Here is a 25,423-nt window from a genome sequence, read left to right on the forward strand (position 1 = left end):
GAGAGAGAGAGAGAGAGAGAGAGAGAGAGAGAGAGAGAGAGAGAGAGAGAGGTCATCCTTGAAACAAGAATGCCAATTTTATTGCATTCCAGGGCAGCTTATATGGGGCTCTCCTTGACTAATGGCCACACCCCAGCTCTAAGGATTTTTTAGCTGCAAGCCCACCAGAAACCACTCCCCTGTCATCAGGAACTCATGAGGGTCTAGTGCTCAGAGCAGCTGCAAGCACAGGAAAACAAGTTGTTTACTCTGGCAGGCAAGTTGGGGGATCATAGAAAATTCAGGGTCTGAGGGCCTGCAGGCCCCAGCACTGTCACAGCTGTAAGTCATAGTCTCTACAGACCTATTTTGTGTGTTGCATAGCTTTTCCTGGAGAGACAAGAACAATGTCTATTCAACCCAAATGGGCACCAATGGCAGAACAACGATCCCACACATCAGTTTGCTGAACCAATACATTTATTGAAGCAGGAGCATTGATGACTCTCAGGCAACTAGGTCACTGAAAAGCCCACCCCAACATGGGTGAGCACTCACAAAAGCTGCATCCCTGGAGCTTCCTAAAGAGCTTGGAGTCAAAGCAAGCTTCCTCTCCCTCAAAATTATTCCTTGCTTTTATAACTTTGGGGGAGGGGTTTTGTACCTTATAGTGCTTTGAGAGACTTACATTTTCCTGGGACTTCTTGAGTCCTATGAACTTCTGCATTCCTCTACAAGAGAATGTTTCAGGTAGGAGAAAATAGCTGTACAAAGTTGGTCAACTGAAGAGAATAAGGATTGTTCCAAAGCCATTGAAAATATATACTTTAGTTTAGGGTTGATTGATTATCACCATTAACTTACTGTCCAGCGGCTAAAGAACTGCAGAGATGCTAGACATAAAGAGTGAGAATAGCCCCGGATTGGGGGGGGGGTATTCTGATACATCTAGGGTGTGATGAACTAAGTAATTCCATAGAACATTGTTTTAATTTGGTTTACTTTAATAGTTCACAGCAAAAGGATTGGTAACAAGACACTAAGATGATCTTTTTTCTTATTCTTTCTTTTCTTCTCTTCTCTCTCTCTCTCTCTCTCTCTCTCTCTCTCTCTCTCTCTTTAAGAAAAGATCTTATATAGTCTAGACTGGCCATGAAATTCTGATATTCCTGCCCTTATCTCTCAAGTGCTAGGAGGGTAAGTGCCACCACGCCCAGCTCAGACAGACCACTCTGTTATTTCAGTAGACAAGAACAGAGACAAACAGATGCTGTAATCATGTGTGAATTGATGTGGGATTTCCCTCTGTATGCTGTGAATACCATTGGTTGATAAAGAAACTGTCTTGAGCAGAATAGTGGTGGGCAGGGAAAACTAGACTGAATGCTGGGAGAAAGAAAGCGGAGTCAGGAGAACCACTGAAGACAGACCAGAACTTTACCTGGTAAGCCACAGTTACATGGAGATACTCAGATTAATGGAGATGAGTTAGTTTAGGATATAAGAGTTAGTCATAAATATGCTTAAGCTATTGGCCAAACAGTATTGCAAATAATACAATTTCTGTGTGATTATTTTGGGGCTGAGCAGCCGGGAACAAACAAGCAGCCTCCCTCCTACAATAATGAATACAAAAAATAAAACCAAAAGAACATTAGTGCCAACCACAAAAATAACTAACTATTCCCCATTTTATGTACTATGAGGGGCCTTTTCACCAATCCTCACTTGATTCTTCTTATGCAAGAAGCATTACAACCCTAATAATCACTCCCACCTCTTGATGGTGTCTGCTTACTTGAACCCTCTCCTTAATCACCTGAGAAGTCCAAACAGCTTTCTTTCGGATAGTTTTGTTTTGCTGTTCTTCGTGGTTACAAGCCCGACTTGTCTAACTACAAGGGTAGTCTCCAGGATCTTTGTTTGTTTTTGAGACAGGGTGTCTCTGTGTAAGAATCCTGGCTAGCCTCGAACCCGCGTTGTAGACCAGCCTAGCCTCGAACTCACAGACATCTGCCTGCTCCTGCCTTCCGAGTGCTGGCATAAAAGGCATATGCCACCACCGCTCGGCTCTTCATGATCTTTGACTGGATAGCGCTGAAGATAGTGGCAGCTGTAGCTCCCCAGGGAAATGGGATGATGCATCCAGAATTGTCAAAGACTTCATAAACAAGTAGTCATGCACAATAGAAGGAAGCTTTCGCAAAAAAGAACGTATGACCACCGTCGTGTCTTTCCTGGTGTGGTATGAGGCTCGTCAACAAGTTAATTACCTACTCTACACATTTCTCAACATATCCCCCTTCATTAAGCAAGTTATGACTGTATTTCTAAGCTTCAGGTCAAGACAGTCGCTTGCTGGGCTGTTTTTCGGTCTACCTCAGGGGAACCAGGGAAGACACTTCTGACGTAAAAAGTCAGCCACTCAAACTTCCCACAGAGTAAAACGCCTTTAATGAGGTGCACGACTCCGGCTCCCCCAGAATTCCTCGAATACTAGAACATCCCAGGAGCGCGCTGGAAATCAGTCAGTCCCTCGGGTTCCTATTAGAGTCTCACTAACCTAACTCCGGAGGAATGAACCCAGACTCACTCGACCAGCAACCCAGCGCTTTCTGAACCGCCGAGGCAACAGGCAGCATAAGAAACCGAACCTCCTGACTGAAGCTGAAACAGTGACTCACGACCTCGGGAACTGCTGTAGTTCTAGCGCTTTTTTTTTCTACGCAAACTACAAGTCCCAGCATGCCTAGCGCCGGAATGTCGCTTGGTAACTCGCGCCATAAGAAGCTCACGCGGTTGTCTCTGGTGTGCGCCTGCGCGTTGGCAAGATCTGCGCAGGCGCACTTCCAACGTTTGAGAGGAGGGCGGGGTGTCGCTCCCTTTCGCTGATGCAAGAACCTAGCGCGGTGCTGGGAGAGGTATCGGTGGGAGCTGCGCTCACTCTGGGCTCTGAAGCTGACCGGTGTGATTTCCCGTCCGTGCCCAACCCGCTCGAACCGCAGCCATGTCCGGGGACGAGGTGAGAAACTAAGCACGGACCTAGGGCTAAGGACTGAGGCAGGAAGCCGAACCCACGCCGGTGTGGAAAGCCGGGCCTGCGGCCTAGCGGTCGGCAGCCGCCATGTGGAGCAGCCGGGCCTAGGCGGCCCGGAGTTGCGGAGCCGGCGAGGACTCCGGATCCTCAGACTTGGCCGCACCCAGCTCTCCTCAGAGCGACGGCGTCGAGGCCGGCCTCCTACCGTCATCGGCGTTCCGGAAGGGAAAGCACGTTGGGTCGCCCTCTCCGAAAGGGTTTGGGTGGCCACTTAGTTTCCCCGGTTAAACAAAATTAGGGCAGGCGGCCCGGCGCTCTTTTCACTCCCGCCGCAGCACTCGTGCTGAGTGCTCCCGGTACCGTCACGCTTCTCTCGGTTCCGGTGGAGCGCCGTGCTGAGAAACTTTGTAGGCTGCCGTTTCCGGGCGAATCGCGCTCCCTTTCCCCAAGCTCGAGACTTTCTTCCTTAGGACAGGGCGTGAGGACCAGAGGAAAAGATAATCTTAGTTTTAAAAAGTGACCACCCTTCGAGGAAAGTTTCCGGGCGCGAGTTCCTAAGTTTCTTTTAACGGGCGGGGCGAGGGGAGCAGGGAGTTCCGGACGGCTTCGAAACTGACTTGGTCTTTTCCCACTGGTCTTGGATCTCAGTAAAATTTTCAAGCCCCCTTCGTCGTTTTATTTTCCTTTTTGCCCTTCCGGGTTTATTCTAGTTAACATAAATGACTTAAAAAAGGGATTGCAGTTGTCTCAGTTACATGTTGCTTAACATTGGATCTAGAGGCCTCATCTTCCTCCCCCAAAAAAGTACTTTATGAAAAAATTTGTGATTTACTTGACCTACAGGGCCCTGGAGAGGATAGGAGGAACAGCTAGCTGGAGGCTCTCTACACAATTGTCTTTTGAGTAGACTCCAGAAATGATTAGAATTTTCTCAACTAGTGAGAAAACTGGTTACAAGGCATTTATGATCAAGAAAGGAAGAAAGTGCTTAAAGAAACCGAAGTTTGGTTGAAGGAGATACTGGCTAGTTTATGGGGGGCGGGGGGCTTAGAAAACTGCATTAAGGAATTTGAGATTGATTCTGGAGGGAACCAAGTCCTTTTCTCAGTTTTTTGTAAAATGAGGTCCTGTTGGTCCGTTTTAGAGATGAGAAAACTAGAGTTGTACAGCGCTGATAATGTTGTAGAGCCCCGGTCTGTGCAGTCCCGCCTCTGTCAGGATGACCAGGAGGCTCTCACTGAGTAGTTCCGACTGCGGGAGATAAATGGTTCTTGAAAGACATTGTAGATATTGCTCTCAGCTACTGCATTATGCATGAGAGGAAGTATTCCAAACTTCATAACTTAATAGTAACCACCTATTTACTGTTGTGTCCTGTCTATTGCTTCTGTGGTAAAGTGCTACGGTGTAGTAACAGGTAGTAGCTAACACCTGTAGTGGTTTGAGAGGTCATTTTTGGTAATGAGATCTTTTGAAAGATGTGGGGTTAGAATTTATTTCTAGAGGATGAACAGGATTTTATCAAGCAGAGATGGTGGAACCAGCGTTCATACCAGCAGTAGTCTCTTGAAAGTCTAAAATATGTAGTTTTTCCTTTAGACCTATCAGTACAACTTCATCTTATAAATGGAAAATTAGGGCCCAGGGAGGTTAGGTCATGCAGTAAATTGAATGGTACCAGAACCCTAGCCTTTACTCTCAGGTGGAATTTACTGGTTCAGGAGGGAGAGACCAACATGGGATGTGAATCTGGTTTACCTAGTACTGTTGACTAGGGAAGTGTTGTAAGGCTAACACTTCCCGCCTCCCCTCCTTCCCCGAGTCAGGGTTTCATCTAAGCTTTGGAGCCTGTCCTGGACTAACTAGCTTTTGTAGATCAGGCTGGCCTCGAACTCAGAGATCCACCTACCTCTGCCTTCCAAGTGCTGGGATTAAAGACGTGCGCCACCATTGCCCAGCTGTGAACACTTTTTTTTTTCTTTTAAATCTGGTAATTAAGCCTCAAACTCACTAAAACATGACTCCTTTTAATCTGGTAAACCATTATCTTTAAAAAGTGTCATAGGAATGTGATGCTTTTTGGTAAGGAGGGGAAGAGTCTCAAACATTTAGGCATTCACAAATGTTCAGACCATATTAAAAGTTTATTGTTTTGAGACAGTCTTATTGTGTACCCAGTCTGGATCCAAACTTACGAAGTTAGACCCCAGCCCCACCCCCGCCCAAGCATGTCAGTATCCAAGCCATTCTTACTCCCAAGTCCCATTCATAAGATGTTGGAGCGTTGGGTTTTCAAATCCATGAGGTATTTTGCAAGAGAAACTTAAACATTAGAAATTCTGATTATAGCAAGACCACACCTTTAATCTCAGAACTCAGGAGTGCACCGACACAGGTGGATCTTTGAGTATGAGGCCAGGCAGGATAACATAATGAGACACTAACCGCTCCCCCACACACACCCAAAGGGATAAAAAGAAGGCTGAATTCTTTTCAGAGCGCCAAGCACAAGGCCCCAGATCCCAGTATCACCAAAGCTAAACTTTTTTTTCTTTAAAAAAAAAAGCTTAAATGGTTTTAATAGTTTCTTATAAGTGCACTGTCAGCAACTATTTTCTTAGCAAATCCAAACCAATCTCAAAACATTTGAAATGCAGTCAGCTGCTAATTTGAAAGTTAGGTATGAACTTTTATTTTTTGGTTTTTCAAGACAGGGTTTCTCTGTTCTAACAATCTTGGCTGTTCTGGAACTCACAGAGATCCACCTGCCTCTGCCTTCATCAGAATGCTGGTATTAAAGCTGTATACCACCACCACCTGGGCAGATATGGGATTTGTTTTGTTTTGTTTTGAAGACAGTTTCTCAAGACAGGGTTTCTCTGTTTGTAGTCCTGGCTGTACTGGATACTCACTTTGTAGACCAGACTGGCCTCAAACTCACAGAGATCCGCCTGCCTCTGCCTCCCAAGTGCTGGGATTAAAGGCGTGCACCACCACTGCCCAGCCAGATGTGAAACTTTTTAAGTCAAAGTCTCAATGTATATCCCAAACTGGCAAGTACAGTCTTGTGATTTTGGGAGTTCTGCTTTGGATGCTGACTTAGGATCGATAAAGATTTTTCTTATGTAACTATTTTACAGGGTTTTGTGAACACAATTAATTATTAGTATATTAAACATGTAAGTGTTACGTATTGGGGAAAGTAATTGCAATATGTATTATTTTGGCATAAGGTCTTTGCCTATTACTACTTGTCTTTACTAGGCTATAGTCTACCTACTATAGACCTAAATTGGAATTTTCTTCAGGGATGAAAAGGTAATTGTGAAACTATCATCTGATCATTTTAGCATCTCGCCCATATCTGATCTATCTTGAATAGTAATGATGAAAAGGCAGTTAAGCCAGGTGTTGTAGTGAGTGCCTGTGATCTCAGCACTTCAGTTTCAAGTTCAAGACCAGCCTGTTCTGCATAAGACTACATAAGACTCATAAGACTATTCACAGATCACAAACACAAACTCAGAAAAAGCTACTAGTAGTTCAGGCAAACTTAGACTTTGAAGAAAATGAATGGATTGTAAAATCTGCCAGTGCCTGGAGTTTTATCTGCCCTTGTGCCAAGTCTTCTAGTTCAAGAACACAGCCCATCTGCTAGTTTGAATTGTAGCATTCCTGATGGTGCTCTATGAAACTTCCAGAATGCCCCACAGACACTTGATTCCTGTGAGGACAGCAACCCCAGACTAGAGCTTGGTTCCAGTCCTGCTTACTGGTTTCTTTTACTGTACTTGGGACATAAAGGAATTACAGTTAATTATTAGAAGCAATTTTGGAATTTCTTTTTACCAGTTTTGGTTACGTCTGATAAATGAAATCACCCTAAGTTGAGGACATTTCAGTGACAGTGACAGTATTGTGTAAGTTAGAGTTGCAATCAGATATTTAGTTCTCCCAGCAAATTTGTTGGCTTCAGTTTTCTCCACTGTACAGGCGAAGCGCAGGGTGACCCACACAGGAGTTAGAGTCAGGATTGGACTAGAGGTGATTTCAAGGGATCAGTGCAAACAACCTACAGGCTGTCATTAATTTTTCACTTGTTCCATAGCTTGTGAACATTTCATGTAACAGAAAATAGTAAAGGATTCGTTAGAAATTCTCTCAGGGTTGCTGATAGGTTTCCTTACCAGTTAAGATTGGTGTGAACTTCAGCATGTTTGAATTTTTTTAAAATAATTTATTTACTTCTTTGAGACAGGGTTTCTCTGTGTAGTCCTGGCTGTCCTGGAACTTACTCTATAGACCTGGCTGCCCTCGAACTCATAGAGATCCACCTGTGTCTGCCTTTCAAGTGCTGGGATTAGAGGAGTGTGCCACTCTGACAGTTTTGTACATATGTACAATAGATCTTAATTGTATTTACCTCCAACTCCCCCAAACACTTCTCAACTGATAAAAAATTTAAGAACCAAGTCTCAGGTCACCTGGTTTAGCCACTCTAGAGCAATAAACCTTAAATAAAACGTTTATTATCTGCTTTGACATTGTTGGTCTCGCCCATAAATGAGGAATACAACATAGGTTTTCCTAAGGTCCTTTTCCTAAACTTCAAGATTCATTCAGATCTAAATTTGCTCATGAAAATTAAAATGAAGTTATTATAGCTTATGATATCTTATAAATTAAAAGGCATATGTGAGGTATTCTCCATGTTCAATGTGAAGAAAGTTAGATGGATTTTTTTTTGGTAAATCTGTTTTGTTTTGTATTTTTGTTGCGTGTATTTGCCTTTTATTGCATTCCAAAGAGTATGCAATACAAGCAAGTGGTGGGGGCAAGTGCTTTTATACTTTGAGGCATTTCCCCAGCCCCCTTTTTAGGGGGTTTTAGTGTGTCCAATTCTTTAAGAATAGAACATATTTGGAATGTGAGCATCATTAAAAATAATCACTGGATCTTTTTAAATTTAAACAGATGATTTTTGATCCTACTATGAGCAAAAAGAAAAAGAAGAAGAAGAAGCCTTTTATGTTAGATGAAGAAGGTGATGCCCAGACAGAAGAAACCCAGCCCTCAGAAACAAAAGAAGTAGAGCCAGAACCAACTGAAGACAAGGATGTGGAGGCTGATGAAGAGGACAGTAGGAAAAAAGGTGAGGAGTTGTGTCAATCACAGTTGTTATGGAACCCTTAGTTCCTCTGCTGGGTTAGTAGAGCTGGAGCCAGAGATTGAGGGGTATGGAGGGTGGAGACTAAGGGGTAGCCAGAAGTAAAGAGATACAGTGGATAGTTTTGGAGATTGTGTTAGAGAGCACTTTCTGACATTGCAATGTTAGATTATTGAGTTTGTTCTCAGCCAAGACCCCTAACTAGATTTTTCTAGAAAGCTTTGTGTTGGTATGTTCTTCAGAACCATAACTTTGGTAGTAGTGGTAGGACTACCATAAGAATACATGAAAAGAGTTGGTGTGACTCATCTTAATGCCTTGCCTTCTAATTGCTAATAACTGGAAATCTTTATTTTTAGATGCTTCTGATGACTTAGATGACTTGAACTTCTTTAATCAAAAGAAAAAGAAGAAAAAAACAAAAAAGATATTTGATATTGATGAAGCTGAAGAAAGTGTAAAGGTAGTATAGCTTTCTTATTGAAGGTAAAATTGGAATTCTGGAAAGGCTGCTAATAGTTGTTTTCTTCCTTCATCTCGTCTCTCAGCTTTGCTTTGGTTGTTTAACATTTAGTCACTGCTATTAAGGTAATTTTCTTAGGAATGTATATGACTACATGGTATAAAAAGATTATAATAGGAGCCAGGCAGTGGTGGCATATGCTTTTAATTCTATCACTCAGGAGGTAAATGTAGGCTGGTCTCGTCTCTGGGTACCAGGCCAGCCTGGTCTATAGATTGAGTTCCCTGACAGCCAGAGCAACACAAAGAAATCCTGTATTGATCCTTGGGTTTTTTTTGTTTGTTTGTTTGTTTTGTTTTTTTGTTTGTTTGTTTGGTTTCTAGACAGGGTTTCTCTGTGTAACAGCCCTAGCTGTCCTAAAACTAGCTCTTGTAGACCAGGCTGGCCTCGATCTCAGAGATCCTCCTGCCTCTGCCTCCTACATGCTGAGATTAAAGGTGTGTGCCACCACTGCCCAGCTGGTGTCTTTAATCATGCCAAAATTGTTTGAATAAGAAAAAGTGTCTCTGTAATTGAGAAATCTTGAGGAACAAATATTAATGCAGCCTTTTGTGTTAAGCTTTCAGTACCAGCATAGAATATCCCACAGTGTGGTAGCTGATGGCAGTAATTCTGTAGGAAAGCTAGACTTCTCTGGGTAATTCTGTGGAGGATGCACTTGATCTTGAAGGGACTTGAAACCTTATGATTGTCATTCTTTTGAATTGATATTTAATACAAAAATCTGGAAATTATTTGAATAAAACGTCGATAGGTAAGTAGGAAGGTGAATGGGTGAGTAAATGGATGAACAGAGTAGCTAAGAGACATATTCCTTGCTCAAGAGCTACCATTTTAAAGATGGGGCTAGGAAGAGTTCTTGGTGGCTGAGGTGTCTACTGAGCAACCATGAGGACCTGAATTTGGATCACCAGCACTGGTATAAATGCCTGTCTGGTAGGGTGCATCTGTAGTGCTGACACTGAGCAGGGTGGAAACAGTTCCCTGAACTCACTGACTGTTAGTCCAGACATCAGTTAAAATAATTTGGAGAAGCAACTGAGGAAAATATCCACAAGTCAGTCTTGGGCTTCTACACACAAACATGGGCAAGTTACTGGCACACACATGTACACACATATACACACATATACATACTTTATGCAGAAATCATTTTAACAAAGCCCACATATTATTTATAGTAATTTTGTGTGTGTATAAGTGTCTGTATTCACAAATATATGTTCATAGTGAAAACAGCAATCATATATCAAGGACTCTGGTTTTTAGTATGTACTGAAGTTTCTCTTTATTAGATAGTTTGCTCAAACCCAAGTAAGTGACGTGTAGCCTACGTGTAACAGGTAATTTACTCAGTAATCTATTTGGAAACAAGGTCATAGCTTAGATAACAATCTGTTTAACAAATTGTATTGGTGATTACCGTAAGTTGGTGTGCTCAATTTGCATTGAAATGAGTAAGTTTTTTTTTTAAACTGGTGATTTTGCTTTGTTTTTACCCCAGAGGTATTTCAAGGGTAATTTAAGAGTATTTAAAAAATATTTTTTGAGATTATTTTATGTGTATGGGTGCTTTGTCTGATTGTGCAGCACATGCTGCACAGTGTCCTCAGAGGCCAGAAGAGGGCATTAGCTGCCCTAGAACTGGAGTTATAGATGGTTGGGATTTTGGTTAAATGCTGTGATAGTTTTCTCTACTTCTGGAGCTACAGCCTGAAAGGATGTTACAAGTATCCTAGTTGGGCACATTGTGGATGACTGCAGCTTTGCTGGTGTGTGCTTGCTTATATTTACCATTTCTAAGTTTCTGATTTACTGGTCATCATCATAGACTGGGTCTGTTTGATCTTTAATTTGTAAGGTATCTAGTTAATACTGTAGGTTGATTAATATGGCCCCAAAACTACACAGCTATATTTAGGATCTCATATTTGAGTTCCACTTATTCCTACCAATTTCAATTTATCTGCTAAGATCTGTGAAATTACTATAGCCATTATCAACAGTCATTCAAGACATAACACATATCATGTTGGTAATGTACTTGAGTTAGGGAGCAGGAAAAGCTGGTGAGAAACTAGAAGCCAAGTAACAGGCTTAGCCTCTGTTTTGTGGACCTTATGATTCAATTCATCTCTTAAGACTTAAAGTGCCTTTTTCACCTTGAAGCCTACAGCAAGTAAAAGTGGAGTCAGCCTGTACCATATCTGTCCATATTCATCACATGACTCTGATTCCCCATAAATTGTTCTTTCCCTGTTTTGTGATGTCATCTATTGAACCGATGCCCAGCAACTTCTTCTTCACAGTTTGGTGCTAAGGTGATATGATAAATATAATAAAAATTAATTAGGTCTTTACCTCTGGCACCTCATATTCAACTCTGCAGTCTTCAAGGGTAATAACCTGTCCTTTGCTCTTGAAATCTGGTGTTCATATAGCTTCTCAGGATGGTTAACCACTAGGAAGATCAAACCATTGTTAGGGTTTGGAATGTTGAATGACTCCTGCTACCTCTGTGAATGGACAGTGGGCACTGAATTCTGTCATCCCTACGTGATGGCATTCAAGAGATTGTAGGTTGGTTACCTCACAGAAGTGCTGATAGGGTAGCTTGTTTACATACTTGACTTTCCTTGCATTCCTCTTAACTCCCTATTCCCCGTAGCTTGTCCTATGCATTATTTCCATTTGGCTATTCTTCAGTTAATCTTATATAAAAAACTGATGATAGTAAGTAAAACTTTGCTGAGTGCTGTGAGTTGTAGCAAATTAATGAATAGGGACCGAATGTCTCTGAGTTTGTGTATGAAATGAAAGCCTGTTGTATGCCACTCTGTAGTAAGAGCTGCGGGCCGCTTCCCGCTAGCTTTACCCGAAATAACAACACACAAATTGTATTCTTTTAAACACTGCCTGGCCCATTAGTTCCAGCCTCTTATTGGCTAATTCTCACATCTTGCTTTAACCCATATTTAATAATCTGTGTAGCACCACGAGGTGTGGCTTACCAAGAAAGATCTTAACCTGTGTCTGTGTCGGGTGGGAGAATCATGGCGACTGCCTGACTCAGCTTCTTTCTCCCAGCATTCTGTTCTGTCTACTCCGCCTACCTAATTTTCTGTCCTATTAAAGGCCAAGGCAGTTTCTTTATTAACCAGTAGACATATGACCCTCCTCCATCAAAAGCCCTTAAACTATGAAGTCAAGTTTTTAAACATGGAGTTTCTGATTAATTATTCCAGGTAATCAGTATTATACCTGATTGGGGAGTTTGAGAACTGTGCAAAATATAAAATATAACTGCGTATTTGATGCCAGTAGGAAAATTCCTTCCATTGACCCATATTTAGAAACTTAAAGGGGATGGGAAGGAGCTGAGGGCAAGTATCAGCAAAGACAAGGATACCTGAAAATGCAGTAATGAAATCTATTACCTTGAAGCAAGAAAGTTTATTAAGGTATAATTCACTTAGCATATAATTCATCCATTTAAAGCAAATGGTTTTTAACATAAAGTTCTATAACTGTAATCAATTTGAACACTTAAATCCTCTTGAAAACAAAGCCTGTGATCATTGTCACTCTCCAGTTTTTTCTTTAAGCCCTAACCTTAGGCCTCAACTACTGCTAATCTACTGCCTCTGTAGACTTACTTATTCTGAATGTTTAATATGAATAAAATACAGTATGGGACAAACAGAGAGACTTAAAATACTCTTGAGCTTTGCTCCTCTGAATTTGGCCAGTCAGAAGATTGAAGAATCTTAAAAAGTTTCTCCAGTGATTCAGGTAGAGCCTGGTTTAGAATACAGATAGCAATAACAAGATCCTAAGTCTAATAAAGAGGAAGAGCTGCAGAAAGGGAAACAATCCTACAAAATTATCTTGAGGAATTGGTTAAATATTTGGCAAGAATTGGAGGCAGTTTGGCTTATCTGAGAGGCATTTCTCATCTATATTTTTAGCTTTGGATATGTGAATATTCTAAAGTGATGCTTGCTCATGTCATTAAAATAGTTCTAGTATCAAAATATTGAAACTTATTTTACTTTCTTAGGATCTTAAGATTGAAGGTGATGCTCAAGAGCCAGCTGAGCCAGAGGATGACCTGGATATTATGCTTGGCAATAAAAAGAAGAAAAAAAAGAATGTCAAATTCCCAGATGAAGATGAAATACTAGAAAAAGATGAAGGTAATGTTGGGGACTCAACATCTTGGTTTTAGGTTACATAACCCTTTGATCTGGTCTCTTCTGCTGGCTTGAGGAACGTTTTAAAAACTATTTGTCCTGTCTTTTGATTTCCACTACATGATAATGGAATCTGAAAAGAGTGTCTTAACTTGATAATGGCAGACAAAAAATTTCATTTTATTTAAGTACAGGAAAATTATTGTAATTGGGTTTTAAATATTTAAAATTTTTAATATTTTAGATTTATATGCTTTTTTTTTGAAATTTTTAAAACAGATGGGTTTTTATAGATAGAAGTTTTTCAAAGATTTGAAAACAGTTGGACTTTCCTTTTGGTACTTAATGCTTTGTCTTGTTTGCCAAGAAACATTTCATCAATATCATGGACGTCCCATTAAAGATCCTGTGTGAAGCTGTAATATTTCTGTCTATAAAGGAAAGGAGACTTCTCTATACTTGAAGCTACTGCAGCTATCACTGTGACAGGGAAAAGCAATATCTGAAGCTTTCATTCTCTAAATCTGTATCCACCTTGTTGGATCAAAACCCACTGCTCATTCGTACTCTTTGTTATCTGTAGCTTTAGAAGATGAAGACAGCAAAAAAGACGATGGCATTTCATTCAGTAACCAGACTGGGCCTGCTTGGGCAGGCTCTGAAAGAGACTACACATATGAGGAGGTGAGACAAACACTTTTTTTGAGCTCAGAGAAAAGTTGGTATAGATCTCCTGCATTAGAAGAGCCACTGAGATACAGATCGGTGATAAAAAGAGATTCCAGTAGGCCATGTAGCCAGTGCATGGCAATTCCTGATACCAACTTGTGGGGTGCTCAAAGCTTGGCTGTCACTGTAGTATTCATTAGAGGGTGTGGAGCCCTCTGGGAATCAGTGGGGCTTTGGTGACAAATATCCACTTTGATGTCAGGGTAGTCTGGAGTTTGCGCACTTACAGTTAGTTTCTTTAGTTTTTCCCATGTGTCATATGGTTTCCTGTAAAGCCGGTAGAATGATCGAGGCTTATTTTCTTAACTGTTAGCAATGAATAACCGAGCATCCCTAAGTAATGAACTACTGCCCTCAAGAAGTTCCCAGAACATGTAGAGATTTGTTTGTATATTATAAACATAACTTTATTAAAGCAAAGTATCTCAGACAGTAATTTACACTCTTGTTATTACTAAGATTTGCTTCAATTCCCATTCCTTATAGTTGCTGAACCGAGTGTTCAACATCATGAGAGAAAAGAATCCCGATATGGTTGCTGGAGAGAAGAGGAAATTTGTTATGAAACCTCCACAGGTTGTCCGAGTAGGAACCAAGAAAACATCTTTTGTCAATTTTACAGATATCTGTAAACTGTAAGTGGGCCACATTTTGTTAAATGTCTTTACAGTAATCTTCTGTAGGATGAAAAAGTATATAGGGGATACATATTGACTATATCTATCTATCTATCTATCTATCTATCTATCTATCTATCTATCTATCTATCTATCTATCTATCTATCTATCTATATTGACAGTTCATTTTTAAGCCAACATGAGAATAGATCTTAGGGGCTGGAGAGATGACTCTGGTACCTGCATGGTAGCTCACAACTGTCTTTAACTCCAGTTCCAAGGAATATGATGTGCAGGCAAAACACTCATACACATCGTGGGTAGGGATGAAGTAGATCATAACCAGAGTCAGGAGCGAAGAGGCTGGATATAATTCTCCACAAACTAGGATTATGTCTCAGTCAGGCAGGGGTGGGCCTGCCAAATAAGCTGAACTTAAGCTTCCTTGATTGTCAGGACCCAATGGGTGAAGATTTTTAGTTTTTAATCACCATTGCATCCTGTGCTGGGGTCACTTCCAGGTCACTGCCTGAGTCTGGCTTTTCTCAGATTTGTTAAGCTGTGCCCTTTCTGCCAAGTTTTCTCATCCACTCACTTTATCCTACTGTTTGTTTTTCAATATTTCATATGTCATACTTGCTTGTTATAAGTAACCCATTCTCATTAGTTTCAGCATTTTTCAAAATATTTTGTTTTTGATGACAGCAATAATATACGTTTACTAGAAATTAGAAAAGATACAGTAAGAAAATGGAAGGTTATGTGGAAATCCACTCTTAGAAGGTAGATAATCGTAGCTTAACTAGGATTTTAATGTTTTGTTTTGCTTTCATGCTTTTAGGTATTTACTTGGTAGGTGTGTTTAGAAACATGGAATAGTTTATGAGTACCAAACTATAAATATATAAATATAGTTCATTCTTTGGAAAAGCTGCTAATTTTTTTAACCATTGAGCTGTTTTATTCAGCCTATTTGTTTTTGAAACAGGCACTCACTGCCCCAGGCTAGGTTTGAAATTAAGGTTGATCATCCTGCTTCAGCCTCTTGGGTGTTGGGGTTACAGCCAGTGCCTAACTGTGCTACAAGTGAGCTGTACACTGAGATTCTCCTAATAACTGAGTAATCACAGTGAATAATAAAGAGTATGGTTTGTTTTGTTTTCTGATTTGTATGAAAGATTTAAGTTTTTTATTTTCTTTTTAGATTACATCGTCAGCCCAAACATCTCCTTGCATTTTTATTGGCAGAGTTGGGTACAAGGTAAGAAACTGTATGCAAAATGAATACTATTTGACACTTCAAAAGAACCACTTGTGTAATTTGAACATACTCAGAAAAAAAAATTCAACCTAATTACCAGAGGATTGCTGCACTCATTGTTTAAGCATAAGGAGGAAAGATAGCCATGTACTTTACTTCTTGGTATAGAAAAAAATGAAATTTATGCCCTGGCAATGCAGAAGCATCCATGGGCAAGGTGGTTCTGTTGAACTTCTCCATATTGGGTTTCATGGTCTAAGTTGATAACGGACCAGGTGTCTTCCTCACTTGGTATAGAGGTGAGGTAAATTCTAGCAAGTTGTAACTAGTGAATTTTATGATCAGTGAGTTAAATATTTCAGAGTTGTTGGGAAAATTCCAATTTGTTTTCCTTTTCTTTGTGGATGGTGAAAAATGCCCTAGGAATCAGGGTAGCCTAGGTAGGGAGGGATCAAGTGTTGCAATTCATGGTGTGTGATACTAGATCCTCAAAGGAAGTCTGCTTTGTTATGAACAAATATAAATTTAACTCTACTAGACTTTTTTTTTTACTTTGCAATTTATCTTTTTTGTTTTACATTGTAATTTACTTATTGGTTTTTCGAGGCAGGGTTTCTCTGTAGCTTTGGAGCCTGTCCTGGAACTAGCTCTTGTAGACCAGGCTGGCTCTGAACTCCTAAGCTCATGTAGTGATCCTCTTGTCTAAACTACTGGATAACTGGGATTACTGGTTCATATCACTGTATCTGGCTTAGATTATTTATATATTGACGTTTTGAGAAGAGTCACAGTGGAGCCCATGCTTGCCTTAAACCTGTAGCAGCCCTCCTGTTTCTGCCTCCCACATGCTGGGAGTACAGGTGTGTACCTTTATGGTTGGCTTCAGAATTTTAAAAATAAAATACAACCTTTTTTTTTTTTTTTTAAAGATTCATTAATCATGTATACAGCATCTGCCTGCATGTATCCCTGTGGGCCAGAAGAGGGCACCAGATCTCATTATAGATTGTTGTGAGCCACCATGTGGTTGCTGGGAATTGAACCCAGGACCTCTGGAAGAACAGTCAGTGCCCTTAGCCTCTGAGCCATTTCTCAGTCCCCCAAATGTTTATACTTTTCTCATATTTGCAGTTAGTTTGCCTTCAGTAAATGTTTTTATGTTGAACAGGCAATCAAACCCACACAATTAAGGGCTCAGCTGGTTTCAACATAGTCAATTACAAATCTTATTGTTACTAGAAATAGCTGAAGTTGGGTTAAATGTTAGGAAGTCATTAAATTAATTTTGAGGGCTGGAGAGATGATTTCAGAGGTTAAGAGCACTGGCTGCTCTTCCAGAGCTCCTGAGTTCAAATCCCACCAACCATAAGGTAACCACCCGTAATGAGATCTGGTGCCCTCTTTTGGCCTGCAGAGGGCACCAGAACATGCACGGCTGTATACATAATAAATAAATCTTATAAAAATAAAAAGTGAAAATACTTTTGAGTAGACTGGCAGTGATACCACACATCTTTAATTCCATCATTCAGGAAGCAGAGGCAGGTGGATCTCTGAATTCAAGGCCAACCTGGTCTACAGAGCAAGTTCCAGGACAGCCAGGACTACATAAAGGAACCTTATCTGGAAATAAAAATTTGAGGGGTTGGAGAGTTAGCAGCTAAGAGCAGATACTGCTCTTGCAGAGGACTTGAGCGAGTTAAGGTTCCCAACACTCTTTTTGGGTAGCTCACAACCACCTTATAGGAGATTCAATACCTGGCCTCCAGGAACCAGCACTCACATGCACAGAACCCTACACAAACATACACATAATTAAGAATAAAGTTTTCCTGGGCAGTGGTGGCACATGCCTTTAATCCCAGCACTTGGGAGGCAGAGACAGGTGGATCTCGAGTTTGAGGCAAGCCTGGTCTACAGAGGGAGTGCCAGGACATGCTCTAAAGCTACACAGAGAAACCTGTCTCGAAAAAACAAAATGAATGAATGAATAAAATCTTTGCGGAAGATAAAACTCTTAAAAAATATTTGAGGCCAAGCATGGCAGGGCCTACAGGTAATGTTAGCACCTGGAAAGCCAAGGAGTTTCAAGGAGCTCAAGGGCCACTCTGGGACACAAGTTCCTATCACAAAAAACAGAAATAAAATTTGAGGAACAGGATAGTATAACATACCTGAAAAGTGATCATTATTGAATATATTTTAAGTTCATTAAGTATGCTGGAATTGAGCTCCCTCAGGAAAACAAAAGTAATGGGATATTTATGCTTTCTTTCATAGTGGCTCTATAGATGGTAATAACCAACTTGTAATCAAAGGAAGATTCCAACAGAAACAGATAGAAAATGTCTTGAGAAGATATATCAGTAAGTGTATAATCGGATTTTATCGTATTATTTTGAAATATTCTCTTTAGGCTGTGGCATTTTGAGGAGATCCATTTGTAATGAACCTGGGAAAAAGTAAGCCTTAAAAAGATGGAGCTGGGGATGGTAGCACATACAGTCCCAGTACTTTGAGTCTGGTGCCAGCCTGATCTACATAGAGAAACCCTGTCTCACTCAAACCTCTCCTCTCCACCTACCCCACCGCCCCACAAGAGGAGGAGAGGATGGAAAATGATAGTAAAGTGGTAGAAAGCCAAGTTAATATAGCCACTGCTGGCTGGTTCTGGCTCGGCTTGCCTAGACCCTCCTGTGTTACCTAATCGTTTAAAACTGGCATTTCCTGCCTTTTCTCACCTAAGGCAAAAGTGGATCATCCATAAATGGCACCAAAAATACCCATCTGGCAAACTTCCCTAACTGGGGCATTTTGAAGTTATTTTAATATGTATTTTACTACACCAAAAGCATTATAGCAGACAGCTAATAGCCATTAGCTAGACTTCCCTGTCTGGTACGGTAAACTGTACTCTCTGGTCTTCAGCTTATGAGGTAGATGCATTTCTGTGGGCAAGCAGGAGCTTCTGCCTTACTGTGCCTAGCAGATAATACTGTGTTGCTTTTTCCACAGAGGAATACGTCACTTGTCACACATGCCGATCACCGGACACAATCCTACAGAAAGACACCCGACTCTATTTCTTACAGTGTGAAACTTGTCATTCTCGATGCTCTGTTGCCAGTATCAAAACTGGTTTCCAGGCTGTCACAGGCAAGCGAGCACAGCTCCGTGCCAAAGCTAACTAATTTGCTAATCACCATTGGTTTTTTCCAAAATGTGTGGTGGAGATTTGGCTGGACAGGTTACCATCAGAGTGGACGTACCATTGAGTTAAAAACAAGATAGAAAATCTGCCAAGTTCTTTGGTGAGTGATTGATCTGAAATCCTTGCAAGATGCTGATACTCAAGCTCAACAGCTTGTTGCCTACTTTAACAACTGTCAGAGAAACGTGATGGGGTAAGGAGGTGCTTTTTAAAATCGTTCATAGACTTCTGTAAAGTGCAAGATAAATTAAAGTTATTATAACAGTGATTCTTTCAATTTGATCTGTCCTTTAGTTTTCTTTTCTATAATAAAATGCTCATTGAATTTAGCAAAAAAAACAAAACAGACTTGGTTCCTGGACTTTGGCAAGTTCTCTCTGTCCTCAGAAACTGAATATTGGCAGATACTAGAGCTGGGCAGCCATCTTCCCTTTCAGCTTCTCTTGAGCTACATGGCTAAAATAGGTATGACTTGAGTGGTTGGAACATAAGGCATGGCACAGTAGCCTGTTTTTAGTGTCCACAGAATGAAGGTTTTCATTATTTCCTTTTGTGAGGATTGTTGCTACTACCTCACTGCCAATTCCTCATTTCCCTCGTGTGACAGCAGTTGAAACTGACTCCAGCTGAAATTTCGGTTGTTATTGCACAAGGGATTACCAGGTGCTAGACCTTGGAATTGTTGTCCTATTCCTGGCATACTAATGATGTTAGGCTTTTTGTTGTTGAGAAAGCATGCACAGTACAGACAAGTCTTAGGGTCTAAAATAGCAGCACTTAAGTTTCTCCAACCTGTGTTCTAGGTCAGTAAAAGACCCTGCCCCCTAAAATGCTTTTCTGTACTAAACTAACTTGAATGTGGCCGAGAAACCAAGAGATACTGCTGTGTGTGTGGTCTTGCTGTTACCTCCAGCTTTGCTTCTGAGGACTGAGCTAGCGAGGTATTCTCCATCGGTGCACAAGGAGGGTCCATCTTGTGGGTCTGTGCTATGTTCTGCCTTACTTGCACCCACCAGGATAAGGACCCACACGATACTCCTCACTTTCCTGCTACCAGACTGTTAATCTTGCTAAATGGCCCAGTAACAGTCACTCAGCCAGCCTTGAGTCTTCTTGGCTATGTTGTTTTTAATTACTGTGACCCTGAATTTTCAAGTATCGGCCAAGTGTTACCAAATAACTTGGCTGTGAAGTGGTAGAGGGATCCTTCCCTAGACCAAGTAGGTCAAGAGATGGGCCATACACTGGCTGACATGCCACTACTCACTGCCATGTTGATCACAATTGTTTATTGACTACAATTTTTTTTTTTCTTTTTTGTACTTCTGCCCCTAATTCCCAATGTTGGCTATTATTGCGTGAATAAAGCAAGGATCGGTGCCTCTTGTATAACTAGTGCTCCATTGCTTTTGTGTGTTGTATGTATGTTTTGTCCAGTTCTTTTCTTGGTGGGACTCCTTAGGGGATGGCATGGGACAGTTTATCTGCTAGTGACTTCAACCACAATTTTCAACTTCATACAGTGAACATTAAAGGACTGGTAAAAGCTGGGTTTGGTAGCACACACCTTAATTCCCAGTACTTTTGGAGATTTAGGCAGTACCAACAAGAGCTCATATAGTTAGGATAGACAGACAGACAGGTATCTAAGATCTCAAAAAAGGGAGGGAGAGAGAGCAGCAGAGGCCTAGTACAAAGTAAATATAGAGACCAGGTTATTGTAAAGTCTAGGGCTGGAAAGGTGGCTCAGTGCTCTCTGAGAGGACTCAAGTTTGATTCCCAGTACTAACTCACATGGTAACTCACAACTATTTAACTCCAGTTCCCAATGCCCTCTTTTGTATGTAATTGATAAGATCTACACAGGTCATACATCTAAAAACATACGAAACTTTTAAAAAATCTAATATGAAAAAAAGGGCCAAGGTGTGTTTAACCTGTGACTAAGGTCATAGTGTTTTATCATAGAAGTAGAGATAGTGAGAAGGCCCAGTGGGTAAAGTGTTTCCTGCGCAAGCCTGACAATCTCAAAAATTCATACAAAGATGGAAAGATCAAAGTGTCTCCACAAAGTTGTCCTTTGATCCCCCCCCACACACACACAAATGGTCTACCATACCATACATGCACAATGACAATAAATGTAAACAAAACCAGCCAAATAAACAAGCAAACCATTCCATCTCAGCGTATTTGGACCAATCTCTTTATTCTCAGGTCCCCCACCCACCCATCCCAACCCCCCCTACTTTCAAACCTATAGAAAAACCCCAAGCCTGGGAATGCCCTGGGGAAAATGGGCAGAATGTGTTCTGCCCCTTGGCCCAGGCAGTGCAGACAGGAAGAGTGCATGGGGTCAGGGGTAGGCCAGTAACTCCACTTGCAAAGGATGTAGCACTCACTGGCTGGGATGCATGGGGAGAGGAGTGCCTAGTGTCAGCTTTCCTCTGGTACCCGCTACAAACTGGCATCCAGAGATGGGTGCCTGTCCTGAGGCCTGAGACAGTGATGCTCTTCTGCTGGTGGCCATTTCTCCTGTCAAGGCAAAGAAGAAACTAAGGCTGAGAGACAGAAACTCTTTAATCACATTAGTAAAGAAAAGGGGTGAACTATCTGCAGAGCTATATTTGCACCTTGCCCAATTTTCTGACCATATAATTAATCATGAGAAAGGCTCAACCTGCCCAGAGCTATCTCCCCACCTGAGCCTTAATACCACAGGATATAATAAACAACATTCTGGGTAAAAAGAAATTCATCAAGTTCAAAGAGGAAAGACCTACACAAGGAGTTTTCTGAACTAATCTGGAAGCTCTTATGGTAGAGATCCTGTATTACAAACATGTGACTTATCAAGGTCTCTGTCACTTATAGACCTCCTCTAGAGTAGGGCAGAACAGGAAAACAGTGGCCAGAGTGGAAACTTTGGGGTTGCATGTTACTGAATTCAAATTTAAGCTCCAAATTTCAAGAGACATGCTGATATTTTACCATTCAACACCTGCATTTCCACTTCTATGATATACACACAATTCTAATCTTGCAGGGTAGAGGAGGAGATCAGATAAACTAACAGCTCCTGTCATACAGGCTTACAGGACATCTCCCATTAACAGAATCAAGCTGAACTAACCAGGGTCCATGAGATAATTCAGTCACCCCCCCCCCTCTGAAAATGAATGGCACCTTTTCCCTAGTCTTCAGAGCTGGACTACAGAACAGGCAACTCTTGTCCGTACTGCACCATGAAGACTGGCCAATAACAGAAGGCTGTCTGTTCTCTCTATGGAATACTTCTCCCCCAGTAATACGCACACTAAGCTGCTGCACAGTATTTTTCTACCACCCCTAGTCCGCAGTTTTCCTCCACTGTCATCCTGCTCCCAAGGGAACACACTTCATGAGTGACCCTGATATGCTGGCTACAGGAGTAAGGCTGCATCTAAGGACCTTCAACCTTGGCACAGTATGATTCTCTAGACCCACAACAGGAAAAAAATTACAGCCTCCACTTCGTTAATTTCCTTCTTGGGCACCCCATACCTGCTTACTGCAAAGCCCCATCTTCTGCATCTGTGTCCTGGCTGTGCTCCTGAGAGGAAAAAGACAAGACATCATTCACTGCAGGTCCCAAGCCTGAGCTTTCTGTCCAGGAAAGTTCTGTGGGTCAGAGCACTACCTGGAGAACCATTTGAAGGGAGATCCAACTAAAAACCAGCAAAAATCTGGCTTAGTATTCTGAGAGGGTCATTTGACAATTGCACAGGAAAGGGAAGAAACCATGGGATTTGCTGGTGTAACGGACACATTTCTATGCATGGAAAGACCATGTTTAGTTTAAAGCCACATAGCTCACCTTTGGAGTACTTTTTAGTCTTTTAGAGCTTTCACTGAGAGCACTATGCCTAAGATAGTAAGATATAGCACCAAGCTAGGCTTAAAGAAAAAGGAAATGAGGGATGTAAGGAGGATTGTGTCCACCACAAGACCATCCTCGTGCTGTAAGCCAGCAGTGATTAAAGAAAGCTCCAGACCCAGTCAAGTGTTTAGGCTTCAGGACAGACAGGGTTTGCTCTTACTTGCTTTAAGGTTCTGAGCAAGATACCTGGTAACTCTGAGCTTTAGCTTCTTCAGGGTGAATGTGGCCATTCTAATGTAATGTGTAGTTCAAGACTATTGTTAAGGTTGTTAAGTTACAAAGTGTGATATTCAATTCAGTGTTCACTAAATAAGCAGCAAACACACTGCAACAGGCATCCTGAATGTTGAAAAGAATTGTACCTTTTCGCACAATTTAGGCCCACTCTCATGGCTCCTAACCTCACTCTGAATACTTCCAGTATATACAGGAGCTCATTCCTTTAAGAGACAGCCTGCTAGATGCTTGAAAGGCAATAGCTTACTAGAAAATTCTCATGTGAAATTAAAATTCCTGTCTTCCTATGGCTTTCCTCCCTGCGAGGCTGTGTGCAATTTTTAGGCCCAATTCTCTTCAATACACGTAGAGTAGAAGACAGATTGGACCCTGGGCTTTGCTGAGGCCTGCCCCAGTATATAGTGGGACTTCTAACCGGCAGCTCAGTGAACGATACACTGCTCACTCATAACTCATCCCTACTCCTCATAGGACTGACACTCTGAAAAGTAAAAAGGAAGGAGCTCACAGGGGGAACAGCCCCAGCCCTTCCAAGTCACACAGCTAGCCAGGCCCTTACCAGTTCTTCCTCACTATGTGTTAGCAGTCCCTCCTCATCACCATCATCTCGAGTTTGGACTTCTCCTTGGGGTGTGCCTGCCTCAGAAGCTGTGTCGTCTTGGGGGGCTGGTGGCCGGCTGCTGCTACTGCAGCTGCCACTGCCACCACCAGCATTGCCACTGCTGCCGCCGCTACCACCAGCATTGCCACTGCTGCCTCCACTGCTGCTGCTGCCACCTCCTCCACCACTGCTGCCGTCGCCCTTCTTCTTGCCATCTTGAAGGATAAAAGAAGTGGAAAAGGAACTAATCAGCTAGAGCAGCTACTCAGCACACCTCAGTGAAAGCTAGTCACTATACAGCAGGTCTCAGGGCCCTGGAACTTCAAGTTCCTAACCCTTGGGCATACTATCTTCCCAAAGACTGACCTGGGTTGGCCTTTTGTTCCTCAGCAATCTGTTCCAAGCGACCCAATAGGGCATCGATGTTAGACTTGATCTGTGTCAGTTCTGTTTTGATGGTCTGTAGCTCGCTGCTCTTTACTGAAAGTAGAGAGGAGACAGGGTTATCACTTAGGGGTGATGCAAACAAAACCCAGCTTCATTCTGTCAACTAGGGAGGCCATTCTCTTTTGGGTCTTTTCCTGCCAAGGGAAAAGATCTCTTCTTGAGAGAATCAAAAGGCTATCTCCAGGGGTGACCAATCTATACATATGAACCTGGCCTAGACCTCCCAATCCTATAGGGATTACAGATGAATAGTATATAGATGTTAGTTTCTGTCCTGCACAGTCCCACAGCTATTCAGTCCCAAATAAACACACAGAGGCTTATATTAAATAATAAACTGTTTGGCCTATTGTTCAGGCTTATTACTAACTAGCTCTTATGATATATTAACCTATAATTCTTGTCTATGTTTAGCCATGTGCCATTCTCATCTTGCTTCCTCTGTGTCTGGTTGGTGACTGACTCTCTGCCTTTTCTCTTCCCAGAATTGTCCTAGTTTGCTAGCCCCACCTATACTTCCTGCCTGGCTATGGTCCAATCAGCGCTTTATTAAATTAATATGAATGACAAATCTTTACAGTGTACAAAAGCATTATCCCACAGTATAGGAATGAAAGTATATTTAAGAATACGACACCCACATTCCAAAGATGTAGGGTGGGAGGTTTTGGACATTCAATGGGTTATGGATATTTGTCATTTTGGGGGGTTGGGGTGTGGGGGGTTGCAAGTTGTTATTGGTAATGGTCAGGAAAAAAGCTAAACAAAGGAAATTTGATTTAAGGTTTTTGCGTTGCAAAGAAAAAAGGATATAGATATGATAGGATAAAAGGGTAGATTATTGAATCAACTCTGAAAAAAAGGATGATAGAGATATAAAAGTAGATTATGAATCTACTTTTAAAAAGCAACTACTAGTTTTAAAAGTTTTACATAGAATTGGACTTTCGTATACTGTACACAAATTTTATATATTGATAGAAATTTGAGATTAATTTTGTTAAAACAGACTGTACATACATTTCTAATCTTTTTCAAGGTACTATACCTATACAGCTCATTTAACAATGTAGTTCAAACTTCTAATCCTTGAAAGTATTATTACCAACTGTTTAGGATAATAAGGAAATACAGGTTAGTAATTAGTCACCTATTACAATTGAACTTGTCACATTAAATATGTTTTCAAGGTCAAACAGAGCTATATTTTAAATAGACAGGTTATCTTCAAACACTTCAGAGATCTACAGAATATGGCATTTAATTTTTTTAGAATGACACTGTTTTTTTTTTTTTTAAATGAAAATGAGACATATCTGCTCCTGGTGGCACCAATCTACTTCAGAGAAGATGATGGGCATGGAAGAAACTCCACATGGAGTTTGCTTTGTTTGTAACAAAAGTAAGCCACTGGGCAAGAAAGTGCCCTTGCCTCAACTGCTGACATTATGCTGTCCTGATTGCAGCCAGCCATACCTCACATTTTTCAGAAGTCACTCGC

At 41.3% G+C, this 25,423-nt stretch overlaps 2 protein-coding genes and 1 long non-coding RNA gene across 5 annotated transcripts in view; 1 reads left to right on the forward strand and 2 right to left on the reverse strand.

Annotated features, from left to right (window-relative positions):
• The window catches only part of LOC126506861 (uncharacterized), a 31,505-nt gene extending 28,725 nt beyond the window's left edge, over positions 1-2,780 (reverse strand). The window contains exon 1 of the long non-coding RNA XR_007593360.1: positions 2,543-2,780. This is a non-coding gene — a long non-coding RNA (uncharacterized lncRNA). The remainder of the gene's footprint in view (positions 1-2,542) is intronic.
• A 53-nt stretch (positions 2,781-2,833) lies between these two features.
• Positions 2,834-18,986, forward strand: Eif2s2 (eukaryotic translation initiation factor 2 subunit beta). The gene is made up of 9 exons (XM_050150751.1): positions 2,834-3,001; positions 7,991-8,168; positions 8,543-8,646; positions 12,767-12,902; positions 13,483-13,583; positions 14,115-14,263; positions 15,451-15,507; positions 17,788-17,873; positions 18,523-18,986. The coding sequence occupies exons 1-9, from the start codon at positions 2,987-2,989 to the stop codon at positions 18,696-18,698; spliced, it is 1,002 nt and encodes a 333-aa protein (XP_050006708.1). The 5' UTR covers positions 2,834-2,986; the 3' UTR covers positions 18,699-18,986.
• A 1,957-nt stretch (positions 18,987-20,943) lies between these two features.
• Positions 20,944-25,423, reverse strand: part of Raly (RALY heterogeneous nuclear ribonucleoprotein) — a 71,006-nt gene continuing 66,526 nt past the window's right edge. For 2 of the 3 annotated variants that reach the window (XM_050150749.1, XM_050150750.1), the window contains 4 exons: positions 23,842-23,955; positions 23,434-23,690; positions 22,262-22,310; positions 20,945-21,253 (listed from right to left, as the gene is read on the reverse strand). In XM_050150749.1, coding sequence (XP_050006706.1) covers positions 22,266-22,310; positions 23,434-23,690; positions 23,842-23,955 — 416 coding nt within the window. In that variant the 3' untranslated portion in view covers positions 20,945-21,253; positions 22,262-22,265. Of the gene's footprint in view, positions 21,254-22,261; positions 22,311-23,433; positions 23,691-23,841; positions 23,956-25,423 lie in introns of all 3 variants that reach the window. The other variant, XM_050150748.1, reaches the window with a different exon arrangement.

The sequence above is a fragment of the Alexandromys fortis genome, unplaced genomic scaffold, assembly GCF_014885135.2.
Source record: "Alexandromys fortis isolate MF-2015 unplaced genomic scaffold, M_Fortis_MF-2015_v1.1 scaffold_27, whole genome shotgun sequence".
Taxonomy (NCBI): Eukaryota; Metazoa; Chordata; class Mammalia; order Rodentia; family Cricetidae; genus Alexandromys; species Alexandromys fortis.

Excerpts from the sequence above, each read along its gene's own strand:
- Eif2s2 (XM_050150751.1), top strand. Across the intron at positions 12,903-13,482 it reads AATACTAGAAAAAGATGAAG|CTTTAGAAGATGAAGACAGC; the intron begins GTAATGTTGGGG and ends TGTTATCTGTAG. Across the intron at positions 17,874-18,522 it reads TGTCTTGAGAAGATATATCA|AGGAATACGTCACTTGTCAC; the intron begins GTAAGTGTATAA and ends CTTTTTCCACAG.